This window comes from Strix uralensis, chromosome 4 (genome assembly GCF_047716275.1).
Source record: "Strix uralensis isolate ZFMK-TIS-50842 chromosome 4, bStrUra1, whole genome shotgun sequence".
Lineage (NCBI taxonomy): Eukaryota > Metazoa > Chordata > Aves > Strigiformes > Strigidae > Strix > Strix uralensis.
In genome coordinates this window covers 27,221,054-27,233,724 of record NC_133975.1, presented here as the reverse complement: position 1 = coordinate 27,233,724, position 12,671 = coordinate 27,221,054, and the positions used below count along the sequence as shown (strand labels likewise).

The 12,671-nt window shown below is 41.7% G+C and overlaps 1 protein-coding gene across 8 annotated transcripts in view; it reads right to left on the bottom strand.

Moving 5' to 3' along the window:
• The window catches only part of LIMCH1 (LIM and calponin homology domains 1), a 188,044-nt gene that overhangs the window by 78,190 nt on the left and 97,183 nt on the right, over window positions 1–12,671 (bottom strand). For 7 of the 8 annotated variants that reach the window (XM_074866061.1, XM_074866062.1, XM_074866065.1 and 4 more), the window contains exon 4: window positions 172–278. In XM_074866061.1, coding sequence (XP_074722162.1) covers window positions 172–278 — 107 coding nt within the window. Of the gene's footprint in view, window positions 1–171; window positions 279–1,085; window positions 1,091–12,671 lie in introns of those variants that run through there. The other variant, XM_074866063.1, reaches the window with a different exon arrangement.

The window sequence follows — 12,671 nt, the reverse complement described above, 5'->3', positions numbered from 1 at the left end:
ATGGGAACAATGTATTCTTCCCAGCACTGAAGCCTTCCCAAACCTCAGCTTCCTATTTGCTTTATACAAATGACAGTTCTATAGACTTTTTGCTCATCCTTAAATATTTACTGTTGCATCACATGCATCTGAGGTTGTAATATGTTAATCACAAACTGCTGTTGTACTTACTTGAGGGTTACTCTGTTTGATGTGTCCTGCAGATCACCAGGATCAAAAAGCTGAGATTCTTTAAGCCCCAGCTCTTTGCAGCCTCTTAAGAATAAGATGATATTATCCTGAAAAAGAGACAAAAAAACCCAAAACAAAACAAAAAACTTTTAACTCTTCTTCACTGAAAAAAATAACCCTACTGAACCAATCTCTCCCTAACTCAGTAACAGCTCATGAACAGCCATATCATTAGCTAAATGAAGAACGAGACATTTACAGTCATATAATTTAAGTCAGGATACATTTTGTTTGCAAACCAGATAAATATGAAACCTTTTTTTAAGATATGTAAGTGTAATAACGTTGTTGACTTTTTTCTTTCCAAACCAAGATGTTGGCAACTTCTTTAACAGAAAAAGCCCTGCTAATTTCCCCACCTACTGCTGTAGGCTGCCAACACAACTTCAGCATGTTACTGGGCAGAAAAGGCTGGATTTCTGAAGGGAGCAGCAAGGGTAGATATGAAACAGCCCACCACCATTTAAGCAAGCAGTTTGTTCAGAAAACATTTTGCACATCGATATGAACAAGCCAGCTACTCCTAGTTAACACAGCTGGTCTTTTGCCTCTCCAACCTTAACCAGCCAGAAGCCACTGGAAAAACGTAGGTGCCTTCTCCCCAAATAAAATGCTTGAAGCTACACTTTATGTGACCACTGTCTGCAACAAGAAACAGCACCAATTTTAAAACACTTTATGGAGGATTTACACTTTTCAGAGTGTAAAAAATAAAAATCAATAACTAAGAGAGAATAAGCACGAACTGATATAAGCCTCTTTCAAACCAAATACAAGTGATGACACATGGGTTTGCATCGAGGGAATTAAATCTGTATACGTGCATATACATGTAATATAGGTTTTACACTTACACATATGCGTGTACTCTGCCCCCTTTTATAGAACCAGTGAATCTTTCTTATGCAGATAAATCTTGAAGGTCAGTAGAGAACAAGTTTTTAGATGTACGTTTAGATATACGTTGCTAGATCAGCAACTGCAATGGAAGATGTATGGACAAAAAAAGATATACAGCTCAGTATTCTCTGAGACCTCTCATCTTAAACCTTCAACTGGAGGTATGCTGCCATGCGAAGAGTTAGAGAGGAGCAGAACCACAGCATGTGCCAGAGATCTCCATTTTTGTAAAAAACAGGAATCAGAGGAGCCCGGGCAGAGCTCAGTTCTTACCCACCCTGTGTGACAGAGTAGGATTTGCTAGCAGGGCTCTCCCCACATCTGCTCCTAGGCTTTTGTTTGGGTGGCACGGCCACAGCTCGGTGAGAGCAGCCCTGTTTATTCTGTCGGGGTGCAGCAATCAGCATGCTAATCGCTGCAGCTCTCTGCATGCCAACGCTCTCGCACACAAAGCTCGCTGTCACCAGCCACACTACAAAAAAATACGGACTTGGAAATTTAGAGGAGTCCAAATCTCCCTTTCTTCCCTGGCTGAAACTTAACAGCTCTGGAAGGGAGCCAGGGCGAAAGGAACAGCAGTAGAGAGAGCAGAGAGCCCATAACCCAGAGAGAGAGCATCATTCATGACATGAAAAGATGCTTGTAAAATTCTCCATCTGGCTACTGTTTGCATTATAATTTTTCCAACTGCATCATGAATAACTCTTGTGTTTAGTCTTTGATGGAGGACAGCTCTGGTCACTTCCAAATGGTGGGTGGAGCAATGTGTAAGACTAATAAAAATGCAAAAGCATTTAAAAAAAGTTCCTAACAGTATTTCCTAACAAAAATATACAGGACATACAGGACACAGTAACCTAACAGGTTTAGAAAACAATCAAAGGAGGGCGAACTCCAAAGATAACAAATTGTACCCATCTTTATGCCAAAAGTTCACATCCAAGTTATGATAAACAGTAACAAAAATATCAGCCATTTGGCAGTCATATAGTTTGGAAACTCAATTCTTCTGTTGATGAACAAATGCCCACTTCTCAAAAAAACCCAGTGTCACTACCCTATGCCTGTTTCCATACATGCTTTTATTTTGATGGTCATCATAAGAATAACGTTTGCCAACGTCACTAACAATATCACCCAAACAGTTCCTCAGAAAGTTGGTATCTTGTATGGGCATGAATAACCACGCATGCCAACGAGATGCAATCAGTGAGTACTGAAAGAAGTTATTGCTTTTGTTAACAATCTCATAGTTTTTATTTCCCAATGGTCCTGAAAATGGCAATTTAAAAGGATTAAAAAAAAAAAGCCAAAGAAATTGTTTTCAAGTGACAGATATTCAGGGAAACCTGCCTAGGCTGCCTATCCCCAAGCCAAAAATGTATCTCATACTACTGCAAAACTAAACATTTCTTAGTTTGCTCCAGTACAGTTGAAATTAGTATTTGTTAGTTCTGTTGAGACACTGGAGAACAACACTCCTAAGCCACTAAAAGGAGAAAGGAGTCTTATCATTAAGACCCAGCTCACAGCAAAGCTTTCCCTCAGGATTACTACACCCTGGATTGGCCAAGTCCTGGTTTCTTCAGTTCTCAGAAAATTCTGCTTACATTTTTTGAGCGAAATTATAGTTCCATATCTATTAGCTGTAACTACAGATGTTCTGTAGTCACTTATCCTAAAGTGCCACTCTTTGTTACTGTTGAAGAAACTAAAAAAGAAAAAAATAGGTTTACAAGCAACAACGTGTATGAGACACCCTTACTTTAAATAAATGACTGAAAACACACACCTAATGTGCATGCCCAGCTCCTTACAACTTGGCAGAGTTAAATAGGTCACGCAAATGGGTCACACTGCAATGGCAAGGATCGCAGTGCGACCAGCTGCTGTGCCTCAGCTATCAGGGCGGTATCTCTTACAGTGCTCTCAGAAGACACATGACCAGAATTCAGACCCTCCGGCAGCCCCTACAAGTCACTAACACACAATTTTCTCAATACGTTAAATGGAGATGATACTGCCTTTCTCTGAGCAATTACTTGCTGCAGTTGCAGAGTTGGAATAGACGGAGGATTGGTCACTTGGTCAGCATGTCATTTCCTACAGTCCTAGAGGACCTGCAACTGGCTCATGCTGGCTCCACTTCGTTTTAGTCCACACCACTATTCAAACAAAAATCTTCCGGTTTCTGTCCTTCAGACACCCAGAGGAAGAATGAGTTTACAGGTTACAGTCTAAATTTCTTTTGCAAATTGTATCTATTTTTTATCTATAAATATAGATATTTACAGATATATATAAATCTATAACCTATAGGTACCTATAGAATTTTATCTATGCTTTATCTATAAAATGACATAAACTCTAAACAGGCTGCTTCCAGAAGACAAATGCTTCAGTGTGGTGACAGACAGATGACACAAGCACAGGATACACTGGTTAAACCCCAATCCTTTTCTGCTTGTCTAAGCAGAGTACTGACAGTTACTGTTAGATCAGCACTATAAGCAACGTAATTTACTTGTAAATATTAGAAATGCAAAAATTATTAATGTAAATGTTTTGCTATACTGAATTTCAGAACTGAAAAATTAACCAACTCACAAAACACTACAAACTCCTGAGCAAAGCCAGCCATGAACTATCAAGAAGGGCCGGGGAAGAGCAGGGATGGGCAAACAGGGGTGTGAGGCACTGACTCCCTGAGAACTGAGTCAGAAGGATGCATGGGAAGGAAGGGGAAAGCTGCTCCTGCTCTCACAATGGCATTTCAACACCGTCAGTTTTCATCCTTTCTGGTGAGCCACCTGACAGACTCACCTCTGCAAAATCACTTTGCCAGGACAACCACCTGCACTTAATGCAGAGAGAACAGGAGGCAGAGGGGTTACACCTCCATGAAAGTGGAGGGAGAGAGGAAGAAGTAATACACTGCTCACTTGTAATCTTTTTTTTGCTGTTTTTAATACTGACCCGTGTGTTACAAATATGAAAAAATGTTCACTGCATAGCATTAAGTAATTTTCCTCACGCACGAAGAGGAGCACAAAATCCTGAACCCTGTAAAAAAACCCACAGAAATTGGCAGTTGTGTGGGACAGACACCCTGGAAAGCCACTGCAAATTCGCACAGTAGCACTGCCAACACACAAGATAGTTCAAGCTAGCGAGAATCAAATATTCACAGCAGGCAAATTCTCTCCATAGGATCTGCTGATCAGATGCAATGGCAAACAGCTTGAACTTGGCCCACTTCCATTCCTTTCATCTGCCACAATAGTATACAAAATATTCTCACTGTATCCACGCCGCAAATCGGACCTGCAGCTTATCACTGCAGAACCATCATTTGTCAGATGTGCTACTGCATGGCCTGGCTGAGATATACAGATAAACTCGGGAAAAACAAAAGCAAGCCAAGCTGTATGTCTGCACAGAATGCTGAATGAAATGACAAGTGCATGCCACTTCTGTAAGTTGGAGATATTATTAGTTGCCAGTCGCACTGTGCTGTTTTGCAGGACAGCTGCAGACAAACAGGTGGCCTTTTTCATTTCTGGAATGCCGAAATTTTCTCTGTTCCAGAATAAATTGAAAGACTTCTTAAAATATATATATATATCTCCAAACTGCTTTTCTGAGCAACTTCCAATATAGACTCTTAAAAGCCTTTTGTTTACTTTCCACATTTCTTCCTAATTCCCTCATTTTTCCATTTTATATAAATAATTAGTGGTGATAATTTATTTCTATAAAAGCAATGGATCTCGACTGATTCACAAGCAGATGGAAAGCAAACATTGAAATATTCAGTTCAAGTCCACCAGGAAAGAACTTTTATGAGAAAGGCTAGGAACTTTTCATATATATACATACACACACACACACGTATATATGTTTTACTATTTATCCAATATGCTTTACTGTATGTTTTACTCTATATATGTTTCTTTTTCTATATATATTTTACTGTTTATACAGTATGCTTTACTGTATATACAGTAAAACTACACCTCACAAAACATTGTTTTCCATGGCAGATTCCAGATCAGTAGATTTGGAAGGAACTTGATCATAGTCAGGACACATTCACTTAGAAATTTAGGATGCTTAATCTCCAGACGATGAAGGATGACAGCACACCAGACCTGAAGGCAAGCCCCACCAGAAGAGCAAGGGCAGGCAAGGCTGGATACACCCCAAAAGGATTCTGGCATCGACAGCCTCACCTACTGAAAATTAAACGCTACATGGGGAAAAACAGGAGAGCGGCCCCGGGCCGAGGGAGGGAGAGCAGGACTTACCAGCCCATCAGCGGCCCGGTCCCCGCCGCCCAGCCGCCGCCGCCTGCGGAGCGGCAGCAGTGCCAGCCCGCCGGCCGGCCGGGAGCCACGCAGCTGCCCTCGGCGGGGCTGCAACCCCCAAACTCCACCCACCGGCACCCGGGCAGCTGCCGGGCGGGCAGCGCGGCCCCACACGGCGCCCCGACCCCCGGGGGCGGCACGGCGGGGCGGGCTGCGCTGCCCGGCACCGGCAGCAGAAGGGCAACGGAGGGACGTTAGGGCCGCGGGTGGAAGCGTGTGAGCCCCGATGGCAAGGAGGAGGTCCAGAGAGTAAACACGGAGAAGATGGGGTTAGGACGGCAGGACTAGCGCACGCTGGCAGGAGAGGCCGCCGTAGCCCTGGGAAGGCAGCGCCGCAGGAGCCGCGGGGAGAAGGGCCAGGCTTGCCGGGAGCCCCAGCAGCCCAGAATGCCTGACAGGCAGCACCTTTAAGAGCTCAGCAGAGAAGACAGCGAAGACTGGCTTTGCGAAGAAAGCCAAGTCTTTTCCTGCTTCTTTTTGGGCAGTCAGCGAGGAACAGCCCCACTCCCTTAACAGCCCCACTCCCTTAACAAAAAGGCAAAAAACACCTCAAAAACTCTGGGAAGAAAATGGGTCTGTTGAGAGCATATTGCAACTACACAAAACATACCAAAACCCCCAATCTTGGCTCTAAGCGATCCTCAGATAATATCTAAGACTGCCAGAAGATGTTCTATAACAAACAGACCCTGAAGATCTAGCTGGAAGTGCCAAATTCCTACCAAGGTGCTTAGATCCTGCTGCTTCCAACCAGGCTTACTAGGTTGGAAAACTGCAAGTGCCCAGCAGCAAGAAGATAGTGCACAACAAGAGCCAAGTTCTTCACAATGAACAACAGGAGAAAAATTTTTCACAATGAGACCTATCAGCCGCTGCAATAACCTTCCCAGGGAAGTGGTGGATTCCCCAACATTGGACACTTTTAAGATCCAGCTGGACAGGGTGCTGCGCCATCTTGTCTGGACAGTGCTTTTGCCAAGAAAGGTTGGGCCAGATGATCCTTGAGGTCCCTTCCAACCTCGTATTCTATGATGCTATGAACTTTGATAGCACTACTTTACACTACTTTGGTAGTATAAAACTTACCCTCCTTTGGTAGTGTGAAGGGAAAGCTGGGCAAAGGGAAGAACATACTCCATTTATCTTTTCAGAGAGCTGCTCTTAGTATTTTTGGCATCCAACAAAATCTTTTGCTAACAGTTCCAATCATTAGTCTCATATAAGACATGAGCACATGCAACCTACATTAATAAACTGAAAATAAGCAACAACAACAAAAAAAATCAAACTGACTCCATGAAAATGGATGGGGGGGCTCTAAAAAACAAGCACAAAATAAATGAAATCTGTTAAACAAAGACAATTGTAAGTACACTGGTCCTCTAGATATCAGAAAGTACATTGTTGAAAATTAAAAGCTTGCAATTCTTTCAGAAAATCAGTACAGCAGCAATACTTAAGAAATTGTCTTTGACATTTTCCTAAATCTGCCCTTCACCATCAGATTATTTGCTTTTTAAGATATTTGCCCTGTAACAAATTTCAACCACATTTATAAGCTTCTTATGTGATGCAGTGTATTACTAGCATTTGTATGATGGTTATAACTAAAATCCCCAAACAGGAATGGCAACATTGTGTATAATGAAAGGCAAATGCAAAGAGTTCAGAACATAAAATGGCACTGCAGGTCTTGGGCAGCTAGTGAAAATTTCATGCTGGGTACAGGGTGAAATCTGGGTGTTGAACAGAATGAACGATACATCTTATTTCTGCAAATTTTAAAAATGAGCTTGAAATCCCTGAAGCATGGTATGATGTAAAAGGAGGGAAGAGACACTGTGACAGGAAAGGAGAAGGGTAACAGGGGAAGAGAGACGAAGAGAATAGGAGGGGACTATACGAAAGAACATGAGCAAGAGCAGCCTTCAACTCAACAGGCAAAAGCAAACCACGGGAGGGTGGGCGGGGTGCACACAGTGTGAGCACAAGGCTGACCCTATGACTTCACTGGTTAAGTAGGTCCTGATATTTCTGCTTGCTGTATCAGGTCATTATCCCCGAAGGGACAAATAAAACATTTAAACAAATGGGGACTCAGTTAACATCCTTGCCTTTGGAGGAGAGAGCAATCAGATGATGTGTGTTCCCTCAAATTTGCCAAACCCAAGATACACGCAGAGTAAGATGGCTTTGTTTACAGTAATGAAGACAGAACATAAGCAGGCAGGGAAAAAAGCCCAAAGCATTTCCAGGCTATTCACTGGCTCTGACACTGTTGAAATCAAAGCCAGATGCCAGCCAGATGTCAGATGTCACTCAGACTTGGAGAGGAGGCACCTATTGGATGCCATATTCTATGGTAACAGTCAAACTATGGCCAAGGAAGAGGACAACATCTCTACAGCTTTTTAGTACTAGGACACAGTGCTGGGCTTGTGAGGGTTTGGGCCTCAGTTTCATGACTTCTTCTGTTAACCACTTTTCACATTTTTGATGAATAAAGCTCTCCAAGGACAGGATTAAAATCAAGCTCACACACAGTGAAGCGCAGCCAAGCACTCCTAGAACCTGTTGGGAATTCACCTTGCAAATCCAGAGTCAGATAGGTAAAAACACAATGACATGGGAGATACCACCAAAAAAGCAAAGCTTGGTTCCTTCTGCCACAATGGAAAGGACTGTTATTTACCTTGCTCTGCCTTGTTGGTTGGGCTATGAAGTGGGTCAGCACAAATCTTAGTGCAGAGCAGGTTGGGGAAAGGGCTATAAAAAAAGATGAGAATGAAAGAAACATCACAACAGCAACGTTCTCAGTGCAACCAGAGCTCAGCGTCTGTGGCGTCTATCCCTTCTTACCCATCTTTCTGGCAATAGTTGTACTGCCTATCTGAAGGAGGAAAAAAAAGTCACGGAGACAAAGTTGACCTTTATTTGCACTCACATTATGTGTGCTGGGAGTATGACGAACCTAAACACAGATTTCAAGGAACCCTAAAACCACAGTTAGCGCCACGTTTCCCTCTTAGGGAAACTGGACACTCTCCGTTCTCGGCACATCCCTGTGGCTGCTGCCCCCACAACTGAGCTCTACAGCAAAATATAAAAACGGGCAAGAAATTCACAACTAAAGAGAACATGCTGTTTTCTAAGTTTGGTTTATTTGTGTGAAATTACCAGGACACAATAAAGCTTTAAGGAAAGTACACAGTCTAACTGCTGAAATTTCACTTCAAAGTTTGTGAAAGCAAAACCAGTCTGTAAGTCACAGGGGCCCAAGCAATGGGACCACCAAAGAAACTAACTTGAGCATTAAATATGGGAGAGTAGAGTTTTCACTAGACATACTGTTAAAGCTTATCACCCTGTATACTAAACAAAAAAAAGAAAAAAAGAAATTCATAGATGAATAAAGTTGAATTACCTCCTGAGTGATATGCCCAAAAAGTACACCCCTGGGGTAATCCAGAGGAACACTGCAAATAGTTTCAGCCCCAACACAAACAAGCCTTTTACACATTATGTACCACCATCAACTACAACCAAACACTGCTGAACAAACCTTTGCCTTTCCTGACTGTGGTAGAGGCAATAGTGTGCTAAGCCATGGCACAACAGATGCTTCTCAAAAACTATTCATATGTGTTCCTGCTAAGATATTGTACTACAGTGGTAATGAAGATTACCTATGCAAAGCAAAGCTATGTGCTAAGATTTTTCCCATGTTTTCCACAGTTTCCTTAATAGCAGGTCTATTAAAAGATACTGCCTTTTTTTACGTACCCTACCTTCCTTTCTCCGCCTATGGATTCCAAGCTTCATGGGATCCCTTTGATCACATCTCATACCTTAGGGCACTGTTACCCAATGACTGCTTTCTATATTTTGACTTAACTATTGTGGAAATAAACTTCTTTTCCAGGAAGAGCACTGTTGACTATTCCAGGGAACCAGCTGCAGGGAACCATCAGATGCAACCTGCCACAGGACCTTTGGGATGGAGTGGGGCTAGTGGAGAAGGAAAATTAGGAAAATCCTGTGCATCATGAGCCTCTCCACCTCAAAAGGTACATCTGAAGGTCATTAATTACCTGACCAGCATAATCTATTATGAACCAATTTAGGTAACTTAAAGCATAATCGCTGCACCTCCATGCACATTCAGAGATAACTATCTGAAAAAATACTGTAGTGAGCACTACAGGCTGTTTCTAGTTTTCCTCTCTCACTACATCCAAAGCAGATGGCAAGGACAAAAAACAGTAACTGGAAATGAGCAAGTGAGATTTACACCCAATGCTTTTCTAATACAAAAGAACCTAATTAATCATAGACACAAAGCTGTATTAGAGTTACAGCCTCAATTCTTACTTTCCCCTGGTCATTCATCAGCTGTCTTCCTACTCAGGCACTTGATTTCATTCAAGGTGTACAATCCCAGAAAATAGAGGATTTTTATGAAAATATGTGCATGATGAACCTCATTTGAAAAGTTTTGCTGCATCCAGCTGTATTGAACTAGCTGAGCACAAAACTTTGAACATCCAAGGCCAGAAAACAACTGAAATTTTGTATAATGTATTTTTAAGGTTTCAAACTGTAAAGGTACAAAAGAAACTGGTACCTAAAATTAAAATCAATTTGACGTGAAACCTCTGAAAGTGAATATATGAGCACCGCCTGGCAGACTCATTACACTTCTAATTGAAGCAGCTACTATTAACAAGACTTTACTTTCTTGCCCCTTTCTTTTATGTGGTATGCCCTCCTTTGCCTGGTATACTCAGGAAAGCTATCTTCCATTTAAGGCCAACAAATAGTAACAGTTGGCCAATACTTGGACTTCTCTCAGCAAAGACAGCAATCTGCTATGAAAGAATTAGGATACTACTCAGCCGGAGCTGTTGGAGGGCCTCTGCGTCCCAATGTCCAAGTTCAACTGCTGTAGGTTGGCCTCAAAAGATGCAAGAAAGCTGCCTGTGGGGGCCGGGGGCCTGGCAGTAGCTCTTCAAATCAGACCAAATCTTTGCTCCCCAAGGCAAACAGCAAAATAGTGAAACCGCCAAGGAGAACTCATTCCTGCTCAGTTCATGACCTCTGCAAAAAAAAGCAACAAATTCCATTTCTCCTTTCAAATTAAACATCTACTCTTTGTTGCCAAGGAATATGTTTTAATAATCTGCGGTGTTCAAAGTTTGATAAACATCAGAAATCTCTTTACTGCTGTTACATGATACCTGACATACATTTTCCCCTCACTCACAGCTTTGCATTTTCATGCCAACATTACATAAAACATACTGGACTTCTTTAATGTACAGGTTGGGGCTTCCTTGCAAATACTTCTAAAAGAAGCTGTTCAAGTCCAAAAACCACTTTTTTTTTAATTGGCTTTTTGTAACAAATGAAGTTCCAGCACGTCCCAGTTGAAAAACCTACATTATTGTTTTTACTTCCAGTAAAACAAAATAGATAGAAAGCTTTCACATTTAGATGCCTAGAATAATTTTGGTGAGGAATAGGAAAGGGAAGAAAATCGGTAATTTTCAATTTGCTGCAAGTGCATTTTACAGACAACCAAAATATCTGTGCAAAAAGATGCTAAGTAAATCAGTGTCTATTCTTAACTTTGACCATATATAGTGTAACAGCCTAAATTACTAAATACCACAACATTCAATCCACATATCTGTTGTTTCTTCCTCAGATTTGTAAACATAGCTTTATTGTCTAGGTAGCATGGCCATAACTGTCAGTCATCTTGATATCTCCAGTTTGGAATTTTTTTAATGGTAAATATTCAAGGCAAGATGAACTATCCAATAGTTTGGCAGTGATTTCTTTTCCATCTCTTTTCAACCATCAGTAAAGCATACCCCAGATATAATTCAAGAACTGGAACAATTATTCATGAAGCTATGGCAGCTGCAAACTTAGATGGACTATGCAGAATAGCCAGTTACTACTGTTGGTTAAGTCTATAGAGGTTGTGCAAATAGGCCTTTGAAGGACCATTTGGAAAGCAAGATTCATAGATTATGTCTGGATGCCATAATTGCTTACAGTTGTGAAGACTGAGCTTTTGGGAGGAAAAAAGTAGTACAATAATATAATGCATTTAAGAAGTAGAATTCCTTCAACTTTATGGGCATAAAATAAATTATTAAAACAAGAGGGAAACAAAGGATCTCTTCTTTAATACAGGGTATTCCCATTGCAAGGCTTTCTCCCAGCTCTTTCACAATGTCTTGGTTCTGGTTCCTCTGGGCAGCAAAGTATAAAGGATCTCTCCTCCTACAGGACAGACATTCCTGTTCTTCCATTTACTGTTAACACAGTGAAGGTGTATTTGAGCCATACTTCTGCTACATCCTCTCTTCCCTAGGAATGCACAAAGCAACAACAGTAGGAAGATGAATACATGCATCATACCAAGTCTTAGGAACTGGAACTAAGGATTGAATATGGCAGACATAGTTTGTCACATTTGTTGGCAAAGGGAAAAGGTTGGGGAAACAAATCAGCTATCACTGATAATTTATTCCTAAAAATTCAGTTTATACCCTACCTTCTGTCCTAACCAGACTTGAGATCACCTTTTGTCTATAGAGGAAAATAGCCAAACCATGCTTGTAACTCAGCTTACCTACGTACAAGCAGTGGCTCCTGCTCAGAACAGTCACAAATAAGGCTAGCAGAGATGTTGATGCAAACTCAAACAAGAAGCTTCCAACTCCTCACCTGCTACTTCTGAAAACCTTCACAACTTCAAGTCACATTATACAGATCGAGGTAAAACTTAGCTGATGAGAGTGTATAAAGGAAAAGGGTAAATTTAAAGCAAGTATGAATTTTTCCATTCCTCAACACAGGGGCTCAGAGTTCAGTTGGTTGATCAGAGAGAGGTATATCTAGGCAGCAGAACGAGTAGAGTCCAGCAAGATTATTAGGCCAGGCTTCACGGGCCATGAAAGCAGCTGTACTAGCTCCAGAGCCAACAAGAAGACACAAGCAATTTAGCTGATTTAAAGTACTGCAGAGCCCCAGTCTCTAGCTAGCTCACATGTCTCCAAAGCACTCCCGCAGGCGCAGATTTCTGGAGAACGCAAGTGTTACACATGGCTACTCAAAATCAGCTCAAGGCCACCGGGACTTACTGGCTTTGGCAAGCAC